Source organism: Acanthopagrus latus, chromosome 2 (genome assembly GCF_904848185.1).
Source record: "Acanthopagrus latus isolate v.2019 chromosome 2, fAcaLat1.1, whole genome shotgun sequence".
Taxonomy (NCBI): domain Eukaryota; kingdom Metazoa; phylum Chordata; class Actinopteri; order Spariformes; family Sparidae; genus Acanthopagrus; species Acanthopagrus latus.
The window spans coordinates 10,685,521-10,708,975 of NC_051040.1; the positions used below are offsets into that span (position 1 = coordinate 10,685,521).

Here is a 23,455-nt window from a genome sequence, read left to right on the forward strand (position 1 = left end):
TACATAATCTCCATGAAGGCATGATCATGCTGTGCATTTGCTATACTTAACACTGCCATTAGTACATGAATGGACACAACAGAGACATAGAAAGAGGAAGCCATGTGCTGGATTGAACTTTATAAACTGAGAGGCGCCCCGAGTAAGCGGTCTGGCTCGTTGGTCTAGGGGTATGATTCTCGCTTCGGGTGCGAGAGGTCCCGGGTTCAAATCCCGGACGAGCCCTGTACCTTTTCCCGACGGTAAGAAATCTGTAAAATGCTGGCTGACATAGACTCATAAATACATTGTCTGTAAATGGAGTATTTGACGCACTTTCAAATTATATGATGACACTGTTTTTCCCTTTCAGTGCCTTTATGTGTATGCCTCTGTTATGATGTCGAGAAGGTTTTCAGATGTTGGTTCATGTCATGTCGAGTGGTTTGTCCAAAGATGAGGTCTGTCAGTTAATGTGACGTTTCCGCAACTTATCCGGATCAAATAGTAAAAAAAAAAACATCGAGGGCTCGTCCGGGATTTGAACCCGGGACCTCTCGCACCCTAAGCGAGAATCATACCCCTAGACCAACGAGCCAGATGACAAGCAATTGGCTTGTCCGCCGCTTTTTCCAACTAGACGAGGTACAGCTACATCATCGTTTCATCGCGCTTTCTTCCATTAATTCATCTTAAAAATAGGCGTTTGCAACGACAGCACTTACTGGAATGAACGCATTCATAGTCATGTTGTCAAGTAGCTACTGACCGAAGGGGACCAGCAAGACGGACGGGTGGAAGTGCATAATAACGTTAGCTACCGATTATTATTTTTCCGAATAGCTAGCCACCCGCTTTTTCTACATACAGACAGTTAATTTGCTTCATCAAAAAGGCTTAATCGCATGACAACGAGTGTGAATCAACCAGTGAAGTAAATACAATGTCAATCTACCCGTTCTTACCCTTATATCTAGCTAGCCTAGCTCCCCTCATGTAGTAAGTTAACAAGCAGCCGGTTGGTGGCAGTAGTGTAGCATAGAAGAAGAAGAGAACGCAGAAGAAGAAGAAGAAGAAGAAAGAACTCGTTTGGCTGTCTTGTAATTGGTCGATAGGTCTAATAGTGTCACACGAACAACCAATAGTAACCCCTCGTAGTTCAGGTTTGTCCAATCAGGTACCGTGTGGGCGGGACATCGTCCTGCAAAACGATCAACTCTAAATTCAACCGATTTGAATGTGTCGTATATCAAGTCGGCGCTGTTTGATAGTCGTTGACGGAAAACGCTTACCGGACACAGTTTGAGGTCATAGAAGTTGTCCGTCTGTGTTAAAAGGCATCTGCGTCCACCAAGCTCGTTAGCGACAGCGATAAAGTCAGCAGATGGTAGTAGTCGGGAAAGTTAGCTAAGCTAACCACCTAGCCTGAAGCATGCCGAATTTTTGCGCGGCCCCAAACTGTACACGGAAGAGCACACAGTCAGATTTGGCTTTTTTTCGGTTTCCACGGGACCCAGAGAGGTAAGGCATCGTTGACCAATTTAATGGGACTACTATTTAACCAGTCTCACTTCTGTTCTGAAACCACAACGTTAGCTTTTGGTAGGTTGGCTACGAACCATAGCAGGAGTGTCTTTCATTATCCAATACCAATGTACAAACAAACTGAAGCAAATGACTTCTTTGTTATTTAGCAGTAGATGTATATGCCAAGTCACATACGTCTGTTTCAAAATGAGTGTTTATGTGGTACATTAGGGTTAAAATTGCACTACGTAGTTGTAGAGAAGACATTTTAATCAGAAGAGAAAGAACTTTATTGATTTATCAGATAGTTATGTCCCTGTGATGCCCAAACAAACTAAATAAACAAACACTCTCTGACCTTAAAGGACAATACATTTTCATACTGCCACCTTTCTAGCTGCAAACAGTGTTCTTGGGACCTTATTTTCCTCAGAGAACAGCTTGTTTATTCACTTTTCTTGTATTTGAACCTCCCTAATATTGTGAATATTGCTCCAAAACGACATACTTCCCCTTAAGATTATCTTACTATGTGGTAGAATGAGTTTAGGTCAGCTTTGTGGGAAACTTAGACATCTTGTTAATGAGCACTTATTGTTTTCATTTGTTGTAGTCTAAGCAATGCACACTGCAGATTGAACACAATGACCATTTTCATATTTTAATATTAAACATTAAAGCATGACATATGTTATTAACAATGTATCACTAAGCCGGTGCAAAAACCATTCCCCGCCTCAATGTGACATTTGTCTCCATAGCTGTGATCAGCTCTTCATTATTTTGACTTGTCATTTGATCTATATAAACATGATGCACTGAAGTTTATACAGATACGGTTTCTGTGTCAACAAAATAACACTTCTGGTTCCTTTTCCAGATGCAGAATCTGGGTAGAGAACTGCCGCAGGGCAGATCTAGAGGCCAAAACAGCAGACCAGTTGAACAAGCACTACAGATTATGTGCCAAACACTTTGACCCAGCTATGGTGTGCAAAACAGTGAGTATTCCACACGACTCGAGCCAGCAGCCAGTTCAGCATGTTTCCATTTATTTTCCAAAAATGGCCTATATGAAATTCTTGTTTTTCAGAGTCCCTATAGGACTGTATTGAAGGATACAGCTATTCCAACTATATTTGACCTGACGAGCCATCTGAAAAATCCTCATACGAGACATCGCAAGAGGATTAAAGAACTGGTGAGAAAAATGTTTATTAGCTAATTGATCAAGCCCACATTTTAAGTGTAATAGTCTGACAAACTGTTGCCTGGTTATCTTTTTTTTTTTAATCTCAGACTGAAGAAGACTTAAAGAAGATTAAAGAAAGGAGATGTAAGTAAACACAAGATTTCATTTTGGTCATAAATGTTAGATATTTGCATGTTCAGTATCATTTAACTTAACGTGATCACGCTTTCTTTCTTGATTTTCTCCCTCAGTGGCTTCCTCTATTGAGCAGCTTAACTGCAAAAAAGACGCAGCGGCTGAGGACAGCACAAGCACCAATGACGATGAACCTCAGCTGTCCACAGAGGAGAGGGCGTTTCGTGAATACCTAAGGTCGTTGTTTGAGGTTTTGGTCATGTTAGGAAAACAGAGCATCCCATTCATGGCTGAAAAAACGTCTGAGGTTGAACGCATGTCCAACAACTTCCAGGCCCTTCTGGATTACCGCATGAATGCCGGAGATGAAGCCTTGAAGAAGCGGTTTGAGGCGACAGCTGTGAACACAGAATACTGCTCTGCCACCCAGCAGAGCCAGCTCCTGGACATCTGCGAGAACACGGTGAGGGAGGAGATCCTGATGGAGGTGAGGGAGAGTCGCTTCTTCTCCTTAGTGACGGGTGACCTTGTTGAATTTGCCGGTGAGAAACACCTGCCTCTATTTTTACGCTTCGTGAATCAGCAGAACACCCTTCGAGAGGAGTTTGTGGACTTCTTGCTGTTTGATGGTGACGAGACTGCACTGGTGGAGAGGCTGGAGGCCCAGCTGACCGACCGTTGGGGGCTCAGCATGGAGGACTGTCGTGGTCAGGCCCACAAGGCCACCGGCACTACCACCACCAAGATGAAAGCTGTGGCAGTACTCCTGATGGAGAAGTATCCCCTGGCATTGCACATGTCGTGCTCTCACATGGCGCTTAACATCCACCTGGCCAACAATCTGCCTTTTCCCAACGTCCAGGTGGTCATGGAGACTCTGAGGAGGATCGGTGCTTTCTTCAGAACCCCGCTCACTCAGGACGAGCTGGAGACGGCTATCTTTGCTCACTTCCAGAAGAATGAAGAGAAGGGAAGTGTTCTGAAACAAGCCTGCGGTCCGGGATGGACAGAGCAGCACAATGTCTTTGACGTGCTGCTCGATATGTTGCCGCCCCTGCTGCTGTGCATGGACAACATACGGGAGAACGCTGATGGGAAATTTGCTGAGGCGACCACTGCGGACGCGTATTCAATCGCAGAAACTCTCGCTGACTTTGAAGTCATTGTCACAGTCGTCATCTTAAAGAACGTTCTCGTATTCACCAGAGCCTTCGGGAGGAATCTCCAAGGGGAAACGCTCGATGTTTTTTTTGCCGCCAACAGTCTAACCGCTGTCCTGCACTCACTCAACGAAGTCAATGACAACATCGATGTCTACCATGAGTTCTGGTACGAGGAGGCGGTGAATGTGGCCAACGTTATGGAGATTCCCGTGACGATTCCGAGGCTGTTTCTCCGTAAACAGCGCGCAGCAGATGTGGGCGAAATCCAAGCAGAGGCGTACTTTAAGGAGTATGTGACGGTCCCTGTTATCCATGGTGTCATGCAGGAGGTGGAGGACATGTTCTCTGAGTCCAACCTCAAAGCTCTCAAGTGCCTGTCACTCGTCCCAGCCGTCATGGGCCAAATGAAGTTCAACACCACCGAGGAAAACTACGCCGACGTCTACCGCAACGACCTCCCCAGCCCTGACACGCTCGCGGCGGAGCTTCACTGCTGGAGGATCAAGTGGAAGCACAGAGGCAAAGAGGTGCGTCTGCCCACCACCATCCACGAAACCCTCCAGCTGCCGGACGTCAAGTTCTTCCCGAACGTGAACTCCTTCCTCAAGGTGCTCTCCACGCTGCCGGTGCTGAAGTTAGAGGAGAACAAAAGTGAAACGGCGAGCGAGCGACTGCAGGCGTATCTTGACCGCACGTCCACCAAGCTGTGGAACAAAAGCCTCGCCATGCTCAACATTAACACTCACGTGAAACACGACTTGGACGTCATGGTGGACAAATACTGCAGACTGTATCCAGAGGACGATCCTGATCCTGAAGCTGAGGAGGAGGTGATGAAGTGATCTGACACTGACGCTAAGCATCGCCGATCTGGAACAAAATGAAAGAAGCGGATACGATGTCAGACATTAACACATCCACCGTTAGTCACTCATTTATGCTTTCGATACCTGGATACAAGGACTAATCATTTTAATGCTGATGTAAAGAAAGTAATGGATGTCATTTGTACTCTCTCCTCGAGGTTGATTTGGTGGAAAAAAAAAAAAGATATTGCCATGGTTTGGTTCTTTGTCAATACATATTGCGATATCGAAAAGCACGTTTGGTGGGACAGATAAAAATAATACTTTCATAATAATGAGACATTTATTTGGCTCTGCACTAAACCAACATGTCTTCTTACAACAAGATCTGTAGACGAGGACATCTCTGCAGCACCACAGTTCATTTAACTGTATCCAAACATTGCAGTTTCTCGAGATTTGGGATATTTTACTTTCAGTTCGTTTTGCGATTAATCATGCAGCCCTGTTAGACATAATATTTCTAGAATGATTGGGGTCTTTGGAAGGGGAGTACATTTTGTCCAAACGACCAACTTAGGACCAGTTTTTTGTATAAATTGATCAAGAATGATTGTGAACGGTGGCTTGCATGTCACTCACATGCAACACACTCCCCATTGATCCAAAAACTCTTAAATCGGACTAAATGGTAATGTCTCCTGTTGATTAGTCATTGGAAATGAGAACTGTGCAAGTTTTGCTTTTGTATCGAGCAGTGAGAGTTGCAGCGTGACGCGTTTGAGTCAGATTGTCTCGCTTGACACGGTGATGTCGATGCTGAAGCTAAACATTGTGCAGCCCTGATTCAAAAGCATGACAGCTCAATCTGGCATGTTGTTAATAAGTGAGTGAAGGAAGAAAAACATTAAGACAGATACTTAATACCTCATGGAGACTCAATAGAAATTGCATCACTGCAGAATGTCCAGAGATGTAAACCAATGTCGAGAGCATAATCTGTAAATACAAAGTTCTGATTCTTTGTCAGGCTGTTTTCTGATAAAATGAATCTCCCCTGTAAGTATTTTGTAACATTTTATATTCCTTCGTTTTCATTTGTGTTCAGTGTAGTATTCTCTGACGGCCATAAACGCCTCTTTTACTGTCATCTTTGATTTTAAACGTGAAGGCAGAGTTGGATCTCGATCCCTCTCCGCCGACTGTGAGGCAGGAGCAGCACAAGAGGGAGCAGTTACACCGACATCAGCAGCAGCACGCCTGGATCGCACTCACTGGGAGGCCATGTTTGTTTTTGGTTTTTTTTAGAATAAGAAAAAAAAAAAAGCTTGTGATGCACTTCTTCTTCTTCTTCTTCTTCTTCTTCTTCTTCTTCTTCTTCTTCTTCTTCTTCTTCTTCTTTCCAGATGACAATACAAATCCTGATGTGTAGCGTGTTTGCCTCGTGTCCTGTTAAATTGTGATCATTATTTATGCCAAGACTGTTCCTCTTCTTTCTTGCCAATGTTTTATTGTGACATTTTACACACACCTTCAAAACCTGTTTACAGTTTAGTGTAATAAAACCTTTTGTTTGTAACTCTATTTCATGTGTGTTTCCTGCAACACCCTCGGCCATTTCCTCCCCACATGCAACAACAGCAGGCCTGCTGCTCCATCCTCTGCGCTGTGAACCTGGGTGTCCTCTGTCCTCTCGGCCGTGGCGGCGCAGGGGTTAACCGTGTCTCCTCCCTCCTCTGCTGGCCAGACGGTGACGAGCTCAGGTGATAGTTCACCGTGCGCAACTCGCGGTGCAGACCCCGGGCATCACCCAGCATCACACAAATGTGGGTGGGGTCGCTTTGATGCGCAAACCAGACGGCAATGTGCGCTCCACGGCGAATGCCCGAAGTCCGCGTAAACTTCCAGTGAGGAGAACAAATAGCCTGCGGAGAGGAGAAGAGAAGCGGGGGGAGGCGTGGGGGCTCTACTTCCTTGTAGTCTCACGGGCAAATGACTGGTGAGATATTGCATAAAAGCAAGAAGGAGGAATAACCCTGACTGGGCAGAAACTCAGAGGGTACAAGGCGAGGAGCGCTCGCAAGTCTTCGAGTCGTGAGTAGGACGCTTATTAGCACGTTTGTCTGGTCTTTCTGTGCACCTTTCCTACCCTCGCAGCATCCCGCTACCCTGCCGTCATGGCATGGCCCTGCATTACGCGCGCTTGCTGCATCAACCGCTTCTGGACCGAGCTGGACAAAGCGGACATCGCGGTGCCTTTGGTTTTCACCAAATACTCGGATGTGGCCGACGTGCAGCATCTCCCGCATCACCCGCAGCCCAGGCAGAAGAGGGCCGGCGCCATCGCCATAGAAACCCAGCCGCATCCCGGCGAGCAGGAGGCAGGGAAGGCACCGCCCGCGACGGGTGCCGCAGCGGGCAAAGATGGCTCTAATGCGTCCGTCATGCGCCAAGACTTCAAGGCGTGGAGAGTGCGCCCCGAGCCCAGCTGCAAGCCCAGGAACGAGTACCAGCGCTCCGCGGCCCCGTTCAACAACGAAACTCAGTATCAGAAGGACTACAAGCCCTGGCCTATACCGAAGAAGCACGACCACCCCTGGATCCCCAAACCGAGCCCCACCGGCGGGCCGGAGCGCAGCGCGGGCGGCGGCAAGCTGGAGCACGCTGCCGCCGAGGCCGAGAGCGGCGTGGAGAAGAGCGAGATCGAGGAGAAGCTGCAGGAGAAGGAGACCAAGGAGGTGGCGAAGAAGAGCGTGAAGAGGGAAAAGTCGGCGGAGAGGAAAGCGGGTGAGAAGTCGGAGGCGCAGCTGGGCGCAGATGGGAGCGCCGAGCAGAGGAAAGGCAGAGCAGCTGCAGACGCGCTGAACAGACAGATAAAGGAGGTGATGTCGACTTCCAGCAGCTACAGGTAAGAGAGGGACGCGTCCTGCAGCAGCAGCAGCAGGGGAGGGAGACACGTGTTCATTTATTCTAAGACCACTGGAATAAAAGTTCTGTGACTTTTATAATTCTCGTCAGTGCTGCATTCAAGTGCCCTCTGTTACACAACACCTGAACTCTTACGTGCCACCCTGCTCTGTCCAGTGATACCATTTAGACAATCATCAGAGGATATTTGATGTCTCTGGTTACAATCTCCAGTGATTTCCAAAGCAAACAGATGAAGGCTGCATTATTGATTTTCTGCTTTATCCTCCCTAAGAGTACTACTGAATCAATGCAGCAGGCCATGAATGAGTACAGCCAGTAAAAAGGGTCTCAGTGTAATCATGTGTCTTGGCGTGCGTGTGTCTCTGCACAGGCTTCCTCCGAATTGGATTAAGGATGCATAATGCATGCCAGTTAACAAGACTCACTGGCTTCTTCATGAAATATTCTAGTTGACATATAGTGTACCAGTGCCCTAATTATTCTCTATTTTTTTAAATTTTTTTAGAGATAAACCTATTCCAGATGAACAAGACCGACATAAATTTAATGTTTAACCTAATTTATATGCAATGAAACCACATTTTTATGACATACTTAATGAAATGTGGGATAAATAATATGAGCAAGTTTTACAGAAGAAAAAACCCAGACATGAAACAAATAAGAGATGTTCATGGCCTTTATCTTTGAACAAGACTCTTATATGTTTGATAAGAAAACAAGCTTCTTTGTTACATTTAGGCAAGCAAGTAATTGTTAATAGAAAATTATGTTTTATTTCTACTAATAAGAAACAAAACAAAATTGATTAAACACTGCATTTCGATATATAAAAATCGTTTTCATTTTTTTTTCCTGTCCTTCAGCAGTTTATATTTGTTTTTGTGCATGTAAAAGATCTTGAAAGTTAGAAAGGTCAAAGTCCACACCAAGAGAAACTCCTCTCTCCCACAGGAAACGCTGCTCCTGAAACGCCTCACCTTTAAGCTGTGACCTTGTGACATCACACTCTGTCACCATGTCACACATTTATAAAATGATTTTTTTTGTTGTTGTTTGGCATGTAAGAATCAATTTAACACAGTTTCTCTTTTATTTTAATAGTGCTGTTGAGTCAGACGTGTGTCAGCTGACCAATCAGAGCAGACTGGGTATTCAGGAGGCGTGGCCTTATAAAAACATTAGCTAAAACAAAGTGTATCAGAGCTGCAGCACTGGCAGTATGAGACAATTGATGTGTTTTTGGAGCACTAAAGCATCTAAACCTATTCTAGTTGTCACCCAAAACAAAATTATGAACCAGAAAAGCAGAGTCGAATATGTCTAATTTAATGTTTAACACCAGGAAGAGTGTTACCTCCTCTTAATCCATCATAAGTGACTTTAAAAACACTCCATGCTGCCATGTCGAAGCTCACAGAGCTTGGGAAGCAAATCTAAAAGATCGAATTTTGACATCAGTGCTAAAAATAACATTTAGCCAATATGGAGAAATTAATAGGCCAACAGGATCCTGTGATATAAATCATGCACTCAGCAAGAAACTGGCAGCTCTGCATTGTCTGATGCTGAGCTACAGTCAACATGAGACATTATAAATGAGAGAAAAAAAAAAAACAGTGTCTCTTACTGTCCATACATGTCTGGTTCAATTTAGTCTTTCCAGGTTTGTAAGTGGACAACAGATTATATTAAACTGCACTCAGAGCCCTGCTGCTATTGATGTGCATATGACATATAACATGAGACAAAACATAACTAGCAAAACTTGTCAACTTGTGATTTTTTATCGCACTGTCAAACTGGTTGGCTCATGATATGTGTCATATGATGTGTCAGATCATAACTGGGATTACATTGTTACGAAATTTCCAGGTGAAGTGGTAATAAAAGTAATCCTAAACTGCAGCCGCACAATCCCTTTGTGTTCGCTTTTTCCTAGAACTGAGTTCAAGGCGTATAAGGATGTGAAACCAGTGAAGCCCATCAAGGCTCCATCTCAGTATAAACCCCCGGCGGAGGAGACCAGCCTGGAAACCAGTTACAGCGCCACATACAAGGGGGAGCAGGTCAAGGTCAACCCCACCGACAACAAGGTGGTGGAGCGCAGGAGGATACGCAGCCTGTACAGCGAGCCCGGCAAGGAGCCTGCCAAGGTGAGAGGTCAACACACAGATCCATTAATGTTAGCGCAGGTCTGTGAACTATACTGCTACCACCATGAGATTCCTTTAAGAACAGTGAATCATAGCCGTGTCTAAAACTTAATTAGCCCTGTTATAGCCAAGGTTTAGTGCTTTGTGATTAACACACTGTTTGTCAATTTGACTTTGCTTTGAAATTGAGCTGTTACTCACCGGACCCTCTCCTGCATAAATGTTTTTTTTTATTTCACATGCCATCCATTGTTGTGGCCTGATGGCAGGTGATTTGTTTCTCTGATTTATTGAACACACTGAAAAATACGGCTTCATTTTTAAATTTTAAGATTTTCTTAAATCACACAGCAAACACCAATCAAAAATACATTGTGATATCAGTCCATCATGCAGGTGAATCAGTCTGTAAAATGTTTAAATAGTGAGTCTTTGTACATTTTTACTAAACAAACAGTAATGACCTGATTGCCCAAATAAATGTTGTTAAATGGACATTTCCGCAAACCACAGATATATTGAAATGTTACATTTCTTGATGTTCAATCTGCAAATTATGTTGTGACAAAGCTGAACTAAGGGCCAAGCTAAAAACATCCAGTGGTTTCACACTTCTAAATGTTGAGAGGCCATTTTCTCTCGCCCACCTTAAGATTTCAGGTGGTTTCGCGCTTACAAATATCGAAGCTCTGTCTTGAACGGTGGTCTCTCGCTCGACAGTGGTCTTGAGCAGTGGACTCTCACAGCTGTTTTGAGCAGTGATGTCTTGCCTAGCTAAAAATACCCAGCGGTGTCTCGCCAGGCAAGTATCCAGTACTGTGGTTTGCAGAAAGTTACAATGCCAACATTATTCTGGCAACTTTATGATGTGCAAATTTAACATACCAACATATATAGAATATTTATTGCATAATTTTGAAATGTTACACTTGTATCCCAACTTTGGATTATCCTTTATTTGAAGATATTTTTAACATGGTTTGTTGTGTGCATGTTAGCGACAGCTCATACAGGAAAATGGTTAATCTTGTGTCTACAGTAGTGTGTTCATATGGCCACTCCCTCTCTCATTCTTGTAGGACGTCTCAGAGACTGAGAGCAGCTCTGTTCTTAATCTGCTGTAGTCAGGTGTGTTCTCTGTTTCTTCTAGAAGGCATGGAGGCTGACCTCAAAATGATCAGACGCAAACGTGCATACTGTACACACACACACACACATAAACACACACACAAACACACACACACACAGTATGCGCCTTGGCCAGTACGCGCCACAGTCACATGTATCACCCAGCTGCCAGATGCAATCCTGCAAAAAGTATCTGCCACATCTTCACTGTTTGCCCACCTCTCAGCCTGCACCACCCACCACTCTTTACGCAGCTTAGTGGTTTAAAAAAAAAACTGTCCATATTCTGTGGGTTTACGCAGGAGGGTGGATTCATTGATAAATGGAAGAAACAAAGAATCTGAGATGATATTACCAAGAATCAAAACTAAAGAGATGGATTCGTTGCATCAGCGAAAGCCAAGAAGATAAACCCTCTTTTTCACATTTGATTAGTTTACATTTAAACAGTTATGTGCTGTTTGGAGCTCTATTTTGGTGATGAGGCATGGTGCAAATTACAAGAGGCAAATTCAAAATTGTTTTTTACATGTCTGCAGACAATTGGTTCACCATCATTTTGACTGCATACAAGTGGGTGGAGAGGCACAGCGGAGTGTGTGCCGGTGGTAGCAGCAGGTGGTCTAGAACGCCTTGGCTATCAGGACTTGGGAACACTTGTTTGCAAATGATGTGATCCTTTACGCTTATCACATTCTTCGAGTCAAATTAATATGGGTTGAATCGAATCGTATAGATTCGATTGCACTTTTATCATTTCAATGGTCATGAATAACACAGTCCCCTTCTACAAATATCCCTCCTCATTTTAACCAGGCTACCTTACTTTGCACCACAGTCCTTTTACTCACAGAAATAGAGCCCTCCATGTTTACTGTCAGAAACAGCCTTTTTTCTCCCACAAACATTTGTCATCCCTTACAATATACATGTTTTTAAGGTTTATTTATTCAGCAAAAGTTGAGCATGTTTGCAGCTTTTTGCTGTGCACTAATTCATTTATACAACTTGAATGTTTGAGGACTCATCAAGAAGTCTTTAATTGTTGTGCAGAACGATCACCAACATTGTCCCAGTCAGTAATGGAATTTCTATCAGCAATCATCCAGTCACATGTCTGCTTTACAAACATATAGGTTTTGCCCCAGTGTTTATGGTTGGAAAACGTTTAATTATTTAAGGCGTAGGACTAACATCATGTACTAATGTAAACCATGTATGTTATGCGTTCTTTGAAGTTGATTTTTATAGAAAAAATGCACGACCCACTGTTCTATAAAAGGAAAGGCACAAATACACCTTTTGTGCTGTGTCTTTTTTTCTTTTCTCTTCATTGCACTAACCACATAAAGCAAATATCACCGAAATCTTATGGTGTCATTTGCCTGTCATTATATTAAGTAACAGGAGAAAAAAAGGTACGTATTGCATGTTAAGAGAGGACCTTGACATGATTTAAAGCCTCCATGAATTAAGCAAACATCTAAAGGAATAGTTTGACACACTTTTGAAATGTGCCTATTTGCTTTTTTGCAGAGAGTTTGATGTTACGATTGATACATGTTGTTCAATATGAAGTTAACGCCAGCAGCTGATTATCTTAAATATTTAAATTTCTGAAGTCTTGCTGTCATGTGAAGGCTCCAAGAAGTCACTGCTCCCAGCCAGGAAGTACTTCCCCATAAAACACTTTTTTCCCCTCTAGAAGGGATGGAGCGAGCTGTTTCTCACTGTTTCCAGTCTTTATGCTAAGCTAACAGACTGCTGGCTGTAGCTTTCATATTTTACTGACAAACATGAAAATTGCAAGAAAGCAAATATGTCCACTTCCCAGGATATCAAACTATTGCTTGAACGTCAATCTAAGCCTCACTGACTTGTGTTTTTGTGAATTCAGTCTCAGTACTTTCACCTCTCTTCTCTTCCAGGTGGATAAACCAGTGTCTCGCACCAAACCAAAAAAGACGCCGACAACAACAACAGGGAAGATGGTGAAAAAAACTAAAGAGAAGCAGATTGCCAGCTCCCAGTCAGCCAAGAAGAAGCCGTCTTCGGGCGCCGCAGAACCCAAACCGGGCGGAGTCGTCGCCACAAAGAAGAGCAAAGAGATCAGCAACAGACTGGCCGAAGCTAAGCACTGAAAAGTAGTTCACGTCTGCACCCTTCGACCAAAGGCGACTTGACGAATGAGGCAAACTTCTTCCCTTTGGTTTCTTTTCCTGTTGTTTTTGCCATCCTGTCATATATCGTTCACCTCTGAATGGGCACCAATGTTGAGCTTTTAGACTAATGCAAATGATTCCACTGTGCGTGTGTGTGCGAGTGTGTGTGTGTGTCGGTGTGTGAAAGTACAGTGTGATGTGATTCCTTGTGTTTTGGTGCACTGAACCGCTTTATATTATTGAGCACATAATTTGCACATTATTTATATGAGTTCTGTTTGGCATCGAGCTATAATGGAAAAAAGAAAAAAAAAGCCATCAGTACACATATGCGTGTATGAAAGGGCATTTTTACCTTCGTCTGAATGGATGACAATTCAGATCAATATTAAAATGATTGTAGAAAAACAAATGTCGAGGGGGGGGGTGCTTTTTCTCTGAGAGGTTTTGTGAAAGTACAAAATCTGTTTTACGGTTGCGTTTCCTAGTTACAGTGCCTCCGCTGTATGGTCCTGGTTTTCATTTCATTGTTCTGGATGATATCTGGTTTCATCAGTTTGGTTGCTAAGGAACCAAATGAACTGTAATATAATTGCTACGGCTTGCATGCAGGACCCCTGTTTTTCAGTTGAGTAGCAACATTTTAGCAGACTAATATTGTCACTGTCACATTTTAGCTTGTAAATCGAGCCATTATAAAGATAAATGTATTGGGGCGAGAACCTTTTTCGAAATATAATGCATGCGTAGAAAATAGATTCTGGTCACACCGAAAAAAGTACATACAGTAACAAAAAAATCATAGTCTAGTGGCTGTTAAAGCTCTGAAATAAAACACACCAGCAATATGGTTTCACCCACAAACATGTTTCTTGCAAATCTAAATGGAGATCCTTTGATTTACCAGGAATACTGCAGTTCAGCGATGACTCAGTGTTTTGTGACATTGTGCTCCATCCTCTCCCTCTGAGCTGTGACGCTGTAACACTAAAACAAAAGATGCACACAGGCCTGTAAAAAAGAAGACCTGGCTCTGATCTCTCCAGGTGTTGAAGGACAAGGAATGGGCCAGGACTTGTAGTTCAGCTCTTTAAAAAAAAATGCTGCTGTCTGAAGAAAAAAAAAAAAAGAGGCGCAAATCACCTCTGCTCAATGTGAGTGTGACATGTTTCTACTGAAAATGCCATCACACACCCTTCCCTCTCTGGTTGTGAACTCAGTCATGCACCGTGATGCCCTTCAGCGCCAACATGGCTGCAGAGCGCGAGGGCCCGAGTCGAGCACTAATACCCACCGTGAGTCTGCTTCCAGTTTCAGCTTCAGTGTGTGTATGTGTGAGTGTGAGAGCGACTTTTCCTTGTCTGACCTCTACAGCCTGCTGCCTGCTATAGCATCAAGTCTGACCCAACCACCAGACGTGCTGCTATGCACTCCGACACCCTGGTGCTATATCTCTCGTCTGGTTTGGACTGTGTGTGTGTGTGTTGTCAGACCGGAGTGAAATGATGATATGACAGTGTCATACCGCTGCAGACATGTTGTGAAATTGTGCTTGTACTCTCAGCTTGCTCCGAATGAACTCCGATTAAAATGATGATACAGAATCTTCGTGTCGTGACTTATTGTATCCTGTGTGTTTCATACGTTTCATACGTCACTCAAAAATAAAACAAAACAAAAAGGTTAAATGAGAATTTGTATTTTATTTGATTTTTGGTTCATGTAAGAACATTTGACTACCACAGAAAGAAGAAGTAATTTACCTTTATTCGATACATTCTCTCTCTTGTAAACAGTGAGATAACACTTGTACTTCTTAGTAATATTAAAATATCCTTTTCTGACTTGGCAGCAATATGCTTCCATATTATGTCCTAATCTTCCACTTACATTCCTTTGCATCACCACAACCTGAGCTGATACTTAAGGGTGCAACACGTGTGAATTTAAGCTTAAAACATTCATACATTAAAATCATGAACAGACATTCATGATCTGGCGATGAGATATCTACTGAAGTTAGCGTGCTAACCAGCTAGCCCCGGGCCTGAATATATCTTTCTCCCAGATGTCTGAAGCTCCTGTGTGACTGGTGTAAACACCTGCATTCACCTGGCCATCCAGCTAACATGCTAACAGTAGCTACTACAGTCATGGGTGTAGATACAAATGCAGCATCATGCTCACTGTGATGGTGTCATTTTGAAAGATAAATGGACACGTGTCTAAGCAGATAGATGCATGTATCTGCTTAGACATAAAAAGCATTACAAAATTGGATTGGAAACTATATGGAAATTGTGTCCAAGCAAATTTGGCTCTAGATTACAGTAGTCAAGCAAACTGAATTACTTTTTTTTTTTTTTTTTTATCTTTGCTGGTTTGTAACAAATCTATTATATTCTTAGTGAAGTCTGGGAAGTTATTTTCCAGGCCTGGATTCTGCCCCCACAGCTCCCCTGGAGGTCAAACTAAGTGCAGTATGAATGGGAGTGTTACAGGGAGTGTGCATGTTGTGCCCTGAATGTTTCAATCCTAAAAAAAGTCAGCACACATTTGGAGCCCTTTACAGCATGTTTCTCTTAATGTGAGATGTCATCGGTGCATTGCTCACTCCTTGTTTTTTTTTCACAGTTCAGGGATCAAAACTAAGAGATGCAAAATGGCCTCATCTCAAAACCAAACATTCATACAAAATGAAGCAAAGGTCACACGGAGAGGGAAAACATTATTTGTTCATTTTTTAGTTCAGACACTTGCTTTTGCTTTTGGATGCTGGTGGTAATTTTCCTGTGAATCAGTCATCCTGACATAAAACTGCATGAATAATTCAGTTGTTATGGGCCCTTATGTTTGCAGAGCAGCATGAAATATTGAATAACAGATCAGCGATGGCTCTGGAGCTGCCGAAGCGCTGTCCCTTCTCTAAAAGACTTGTCTGGCTGATAACAGTCTCACCTACAAAGCTTATTATGTTGTGTTGAAAGGGAAGAAGAGAGATCTCATACCCTTCGACTTTGTGTGAAATGTACTACGTTTCCATTTCTGTCTCGTTGGATCTGTCATATAACACAAAGATTACACTTGTAACCATAAAAATTGCCTTTAGGTTTACCTTTGTATGTGTGTCCTATATATCATGTGAGAGGCCACAGAGGAGTTTCCAGTTTATGAGTCTGATCAAACTGTTCTTGGACAAAAAAAAACGTGCCAGCCTGATCGATATCTGGATTAAAAAGGTACGTAACAAAATAAATGGTTATTTTCATAACCTGCATTGTCGATATCAGTGCACAATATTGTGAGACTTGCACGCACCCTCATAAAAATATTATATTTTTTGGACAGGCAAGACATGGTACAGTGTGGTGCTGATAGTCAGCATATAAGGACCTCTAGTGGTGAAGAACCACTGCTGCCATAGCACTGAGGATCAAAAGTAAGGAGGCTGCAGGAAGCCACAGTGGGGACAGTTGTGTTGCTGTCTGCATCAAGGCTGGGGTGGATGGATGGATAATGTTTTCTACATGAAAAGGAAATATAACAAGCAAAATAACACAAATCACAACACTATGTAAAACCAACGACTGAATTGATAGAGTAAACCATGTCATCATACCACAATCTTGGCATTTCTCTCAGCTCCCTCCTCAGGCCTTCCTGAAATTAGAAGTCTAAGATGAATACAAATAAACATAAAGATAGTTGATGGAATAGCTATTAACCAAATAAATTAAGATATTCAAGTCTTTATGTAAGCTTATGTTTCTCTCTCCAGAACTCAGCAATGCAAGGAATGTTTTAATAACAGGTCTAACAAATCTACATTGTACATTTTAAAAATGGACTTTACTTTATAAAGGTCAGGAAACCGATTACTACAGAATCATTAAGTTAAGTAAATTTAAATTGTATGAGCTAAAAACTTTTAACAACTTAAAATTATAAGTCTGCGTTACTTGGTAATTTGAGGTTATCAGTTTCCTCAAAGTAAGATCAATTTGTCAGATTCTACAGTGTACATATATACACACCATTTATTAATGATAACAACAAGTTGATATTATCCTACTGAATGAAAACAGTTGGCAGAGTTTCAAATTTGTCTCTAAAAAACCTGAATACACGTATTACATACTCCAGTGTCATGTTGATGCACTCCTGTACAGCAGGTGGCGGTATGTTTCTCTTGTCACTCGGTGTTTTGAAATAACAGACGAAGAAGAACGACTTCCGCTTTGAGCTCTCACTGACCGGAAATAAACAAACCGAGACAAGCTGAGAGGAGGGAAGAGATAACAGAGCTGCTGCAGCTAGTGACAGTAAGACCCGTAAGAAACATTTCCAAGCGTCTGAAACATTAATGTGTCTGTACAGCTTCTCTGTTTAAATATTATATGTGTATCATGTTCAACGGTTAAAACAATGTTGATAAACGTTTGGTGTTTAGGACAAAAAGAGAGGTTTGACAGGTTCAGCGGGAGCTAGACTGTTAGCCAAAATACTAACTTTTCTATGAACACAACACACTAAGCTACATATAAACACATGTTTGCTAGTTTACTTGGTTCGTAAAAGATTGTAAATATTGTGTTGGTCATTTAACTTTTAGACAGAAATATAGACTAGTAGTCTGTGATAGATAATCAGCTAACCCGAGCTAAAGTCGGTTAAACATTTAAGTTCTACTCAGTGAAACTGCTTCTTAGCTGAGGCATTTTTTGCTCATAGTTTATTTCATCTCTCTGTTAAAATGTCTGTTTCTTTATGTGCTGATGTGCAGGTGGTCTGGATTGTGTGAGCAGCACACACTGCTCTCCACTATGATGACAACGAAAAGACTGGACAATTTCGAGGTGGCCTGTGAGTGGGATTCATGCGACTTCAAGGGCCACACCATGGAGGAGCTGAGTGATCACATGTCCCTGCATCTAAAGGACTACCTGGGAGACAATGATGCCTTAGAGGAGCTGGGTGAGTGAGGAGGCTGGGAGATGTTCCTGAAAGCAATTAGGCAAGGTCATTCTTGTTCATCTCAATGAGATCCAGATCTCTTTTGCACTGGAGACCTTACACTAGAAAACAACAGTCTTGGAAACAATCACAGAAATCTCTACAACTTCAGATGTCCAGTGTTAAATGTGGGGTTTTGATATGTAGCTAATCGTGGGATCTCATTTTTAAATTTGACACACAGATGCACTTTTAGTAAGAGATGTTTAAGAGATGAAACTACGTAGTGTTCCTCTTAATGGAGTTTTTCTGAGAGTTGTTTCATTTAGAGAATATGTAATGAAAAGCAGGGTGCAGTTGTAAAGTGTCACAGTTTAGATGTGATGCTGAAGGCAATGTGCTTGAAAAGTGCATCAGTTTCATTTAAAAAAGCTGTGTAAAACCTGCTGTCCTTTCTTCATTGCAACAACTCTTCCTTCTCTTTGTTTAGATGAGTTTGCTTGTCTCTGGAATGGATGTGAATTTTTGTCCATGGGAAGCCTCGCAGAGCTGGAGGTCCATGCTTACTTCCACAACTATCACGGTAAGCTCAAGTTCGTTGGGTCACAGCTGCTCAAGTCCCGTCCTGACCTGCCCAGCTGCAACCAAGGCATCCACAGCAACAACCTCGTGCCCGAAGGATCAGATGGATACGTTTGCCAGTGGGAGCACTGTGATGTAGGTATTTTTATTTGAAGTTAAGTCATTGGTCATCAAATGAGTTATGGGAGCATTTTTATAGAAGCAATATTTCTTTTTCTTTTCACAGAGTACATTCAACAATCCTGAGTGGTTCTACCGACACGTTGACAATCACGTTGAAAGTGCCGAGCCACAGTCTCTCCCACAACAACAGCAGGCTCTCTTCTGCCACTGGACAGGTATGACTGATGATGAGCTCAAAGATGTTCTTTGTTATGTTGCTATCTATATTTCCTGTTTCTGTTACAGGCTGCGATGCATTCTTCAAGATCAGGTATCGTCTGAGAGAACACATGCGGAGCCACACACAGGAGAGACTCGTAGCCTGTCCCACGTGTGGCAGCATGTTCTCCAGCAACACAAAGCTGTTTGACCATCTTCACAGGCAGGCTGAGCCAGTCGGTAAGACGAACTCTTCGGTTTGCATAATTTCTGTGTTAAAGGTCTATCATAATGCTGACTTTGTTACATTCATGTTTCCTTTGAACAGAGTCGCTGGTTTGTGAACACTGTGGCAAAGCTTTTTCCAGCGAGAGACTTTTAAGGGATCATGTTCGTCAGCACGGTAATCGATTTTTGTTTGATAATGGAGTCATTTCCAATCATTCTCATATAAATGATTTGATTTACAGAAATGTTATGTCAAGTATAGGGTTATATCATGTGAACGTCTTCATCATCTTGATATTATGTTAATCATATTGTCATAGAGTTAGTCTGATTTCCAATGTTTTGTTCTATGGATTGATTAGACAAATTTACATGCAGCAATAATAAAAAACACTAATTAAATGTAATCTGCAAACAAGAAGTAGGATCACTGATGGCCTCAGCTGTTAATGAGCCATTTGTCACTCGGTATGTTTAATTATTTCTCGTCTTCTTGTCTTTTACTCTCAGTGAATCAGGTGAAGTGTCCCTTCTGTGACATGACCTGCACCACTTTGGCAGCTCTGAAGATCCACATCAGGTTCCGCCACTGTGATGAGCGGCCCTTCCCATGTGACTTCTGTGACAAGAGGTAGACCCTCAAAAACTGCTGATTAGATATCCTGTTGACAACATCTGTACATTGGCAAAATCGGGGCTGAGGAATATTTTATCCGTAAACCATTTTCGCCTTTACACATACAGCCTTTATAGAGGAGTCTCCTTATCTTAACCTTTTCCTTTGGATTACCAAACATTTTTGTAGTCATTTTCATGTGCTTTTAAGGGTGACTAGGCTTTTACCTGTGTCTAAGTGGTATTTTATAAACTAGTTTATTTTGTGTTGGACTCATATCAGTATCATAAAATCATGTTTTTTTGTTGAATTTATTTTTTTTTTTTTTTACAGATTTAAAAATCAGCGCGATCTACAAAAGCACACAGAGGTTCACAACGAGGGCACCGTGTATCACTGCACAGTGGAGGGTTGTGATTATTCCTGTCACACATTCCAAACTATGAGCCACCACTTCAAGAGGGTGCACGAGGTTTGTCCGCACCAACATAAATTGTATTACCTGTTTAGATCATCACCACAACCTCCTTTTACCTTGGTGAAAGTTATGATGATGATGCTTTTGTTGGTAACAACATCAGATAATATTTTTTACAGGTCGGGGGGCAGTCCAAATATAAATGCCATCTCTGTGATAAGGTCTTCTCCTGGTGTTACACTCTCACACTCCACCTTCGCAAGAAGCACGAGCTGAAGTGGCCGTCTGGACACTCCCGCTTTAGGTTTGTCATGACAGCCAATCACCACTGAAACAACTGTTTCTATACTAAATCATAAATCCATTTGGGTGTAAATAAAGATATTATAAGACAAGTACAAATCAATATTTAATGCATGGTGACTTTCTTCACAGATACAGGAAGGATGTAGATGGCTTCCTCAAAGTAAACATGGTGCGGTTTGAGACTGTGGAGGTCACGAAGGAGATCATGAAGAACATGGCCAAAAAGCCGCAGAACCTTCGGAAAAGTCAGAGAACGAGCAGTCGGAATAAGAGGGCTGAGATCACACCAGAGAGCGGCCGGAGCTCCCCCGCAGGATCGTCCTCGCCCTCGTCCAGCTCCTCCTCCTCATACTCCTCAGAACTCTCTGGAGGCGAGGATGTTTCATCTCAGCCCAGCCCCAGAGGCAGTGACTCTCCTGTTTACTGTGTGATGAGCACCATCCCTCACATTGAGGAGGAGCCTGGAGGATTGTCTCAGGAGGACTGTGATGTTAGTGGGACTTCTGGAGCAGTTCAGGCCCTAACCGAGGTTGCAAGGGGCCTCGGGATGGACGTGGTTTGATTCCTCCATGCTGCACTGCACCATGCATCCATTGCAGGCTCTCTTGTCGCTCGTATGCGATTAAATTGGTTTGCCTGTTGCAGCGTACTCTACTGCGGCACTGTCGTTAATGTAAGCCTTCTCCTGGTCTCCAGTGTTTGTGGAGCGGTGTTACGCTGAGATCACTTCACCAGTTCCAGAGACCACGCTAACATTTTAGCAGTTCCGATGCTTCAGCGTAGCTTTGCAGTGTATCTCGATAAGGAGACTGCCTGTAAAACATTTTTACAGCAGAGTCAGCACTGAGATTTGGGTATTTTTTAAAATGCGGGTACAACTACTGAAAATAGGCAATCCACTTTTTTCCCATTGCTAATAGACGGGTTTACCTTGTTTTTTTCTTTTCCTGGTGTATCCCATTTGACGACACAAATGTGCCATAGAACAGGATACAGTAGGAAGCAGCATGGAGGCCTTTTTAATGCCTTTGACTTCAGTCTCTTTCAAACTCTGTGCCGACTGAATGATGTTTGAAAGCAGCAAGAACGTGGTGGATAAAAAAAAAACAATGACGCACCAACGTTCCTAACTCCAACATGCATCGTAGCAACCAGCTGGAAAATGGGCAGAGATTTGCGTCTCCATCCAGTTGTCACATTTCCATCACTGCTGGTTGGAGCTAGATAGATCTCTGATAAAAGACCTGTAAATGCTGTGGAGTAATTTAAGCAGGGAATGAATGCTGATTGTACACTTTCCAACAGAAGACAAAAGCCAGATGTTGGTTGTTTTTTTCTTCCAGTATGAAACGTTTAGAGGTTCATGTTTCTGACCAATAGTTAAGTTCAAGCACTACAAAGCCAGATGTGTGAAATGTTGTGATTTACACACCATGTTCCATTTTCTGTGATATTTTCCATGATGGTGCCTGATGAAGGACTTCAGAAGACATTATTTTTTATTGCAGCCTTGAATGTTGCTTAATTTTATTGTTATAAATTTTAAATACATTTTTTTCTACAAAAGTAAAACTGTCTTGTTTGTTTATTGGGTAGGACTTGTGGCATGGCTGTAGGGATTTTAATGTTGCAAGGTCAGTTGATTGGTCAGTCAGCAATAGTGGAGAGTAATAAAGTACTGTACCTAGATAGGCACCACCAGCAGGTTGAAAATTTTTCCCATATTTTGTTGAAGGACGAGATTACCTAAACGGCATTCCTTTCAACCTCAAATGTACTCAGTGTTCATTGCTAATCGGCAAATGTTAGCATGCTAATGTGCTAAACGAAGATGGTAAACACAGTAGACAATAAACCTGCTAAACACGCAGCATTGTCATTGTGAGCATTTTAGCATGCTGATGATAGCATTTCACTCAAAGCGCCACTGTAACTAAAACCTATGGAAGCCCATTTCTGCCAGTTAAAGAAAAAAAAGATGAAAACTGGATTAAAAATGAAAACATCCCACAGATCATGATGAAAATAAAGACAGCTGAAGTAATTTGGGAAAATACTGGAATACTGGAAAATACTTGCCTGAAATGCATAAAACTATGAGAATGAATGGTCAAGATTTTGCAGAAAAGGCTTAATTTTTCAAAAACTGAATGCTGAGGTAGTAGCAGAACCAAAGTTGAAAAGTTCTCCATAAGAATTAATGGGGAAAAATGTAATTGCATCGAAAAAACACCTCCCAAACTTCTGCGAAACAAAATGATTATGGCCAAAATATTTATACAGTGAGTAACAAGAAGTAACATTGCTGCTTATGGGGAATTGCTGGAGTTCTTGTCTCTCCAGGGCTCCTACAGCCAAAAGTGTGAGTCCGACATCTGAGACAAGACCATCAGCTGAAAGCCAGCAAGATTTACTACATTTCTATGTATACATTGTCTATGTGAAGTAAAGGTGTGGGATCTAAATCAAGCTGAGCTCATTATTAGTGTAGGCATTCACACTAATAATGAGAAAAGTTGAAATTATGAGATAAAAAGTCATGATTTTAAGATACAATTTCGACAGTTTTCTCACGTTTTATTACTTTTTTATTTTATATTTGTGACTTTTTATCTCTTTAACCTCGACTTTCTGTTTCACATTTTTGACTTCATTAACTTAAAAAATGGCCATACCATGGAAGTCGAAATTGACCTTCCATTAAACACAGCCCTCACAGAGCTGCTGGCATGGCTGCATGGTCATTATCTCGTAAGGTGACCACATCAAGGCCTAACACGGCCACATTCAATTTCTTAAACTTGTTACTCCTCCGAACATGAGCATAGACCATAAAAAAATGAGCAAGCACA

General features: G+C 42.3%; 3 protein-coding genes and 2 non-coding genes across 6 annotated transcripts; 4 read left to right on the top strand and 1 right to left on the bottom strand.

Annotated features, from left to right (window-relative positions):
• Nucleotides 1–153: 153 nt before the first annotated feature.
• On the top strand, nt 154–225 carry trnap-cgg. The gene has a single exon. It is a non-coding gene; the product is annotated as a tRNA-Pro (tRNA).
• A 280-nt stretch (nt 226–505) lies between these two features.
• trnap-agg lies at nt 506–577 on the bottom strand. Its single transcript has one exon. It is a non-coding gene; the product is annotated as a tRNA-Pro (tRNA).
• A 524-nt stretch (nt 578–1,101) lies between these two features.
• thap12b (THAP domain containing 12b) lies at nt 1,102–5,960 on the top strand. Its single transcript, XM_037077252.1, has 5 exons — nt 1,102–1,500; nt 2,387–2,507; nt 2,600–2,707; nt 2,806–2,842; nt 2,950–5,960. The coding sequence occupies exons 1-5, from the start codon at nt 1,412–1,414 to the stop codon at nt 4,836–4,838; spliced, it is 2,244 nt and encodes a 747-aa protein (XP_036933147.1). The 5' UTR covers nt 1,102–1,411; the 3' UTR covers nt 4,839–5,960.
• Nucleotides 5,961–6,534: 574 nt separating this feature from the next.
• On the top strand, nt 6,535–14,783 carry map6b (microtubule-associated protein 6b). Its single transcript, XM_037077263.1, has 3 exons — nt 6,535–7,710; nt 9,676–9,889; nt 12,946–14,783. Exons 1-3 carry the CDS (start codon nt 6,980–6,982, stop codon nt 13,156–13,158), a joined length of 1,158 nt encoding a protein of 385 aa, XP_036933158.1. The 5' UTR covers nt 6,535–6,979; the 3' UTR covers nt 13,159–14,783.
• Nucleotides 14,784–17,380: 2,597 nt separating this feature from the next.
• zgc:112083 (uncharacterized protein LOC550461 homolog) lies at nt 17,381–22,175 on the top strand. 2 transcript variants are annotated; one of them, XM_037086427.1, is made up of 10 exons: nt 17,381–17,501; nt 17,963–18,153; nt 18,623–18,849; nt 18,941–19,052; nt 19,123–19,275; nt 19,364–19,438; nt 19,774–19,894; nt 20,213–20,351; nt 20,477–20,601; nt 20,733–22,175. In XM_037086427.1, exons 2-10 carry the CDS (start codon nt 18,003–18,005, stop codon nt 21,163–21,165), a joined length of 1,536 nt encoding a protein of 511 aa, XP_036942322.1. In that variant the 5' UTR covers nt 17,381–17,501; nt 17,963–18,002; the 3' UTR covers nt 21,166–22,175. The 2 variants fall into 2 exon arrangements, with proteins under 2 accessions (XP_036942322.1, XP_036942314.1); XM_037086419.1 differs by having other exon boundaries at nt 17,404–17,510.
• The last annotated feature ends 1,280 nt before the right edge of the window (nt 22,176–23,455 follow it).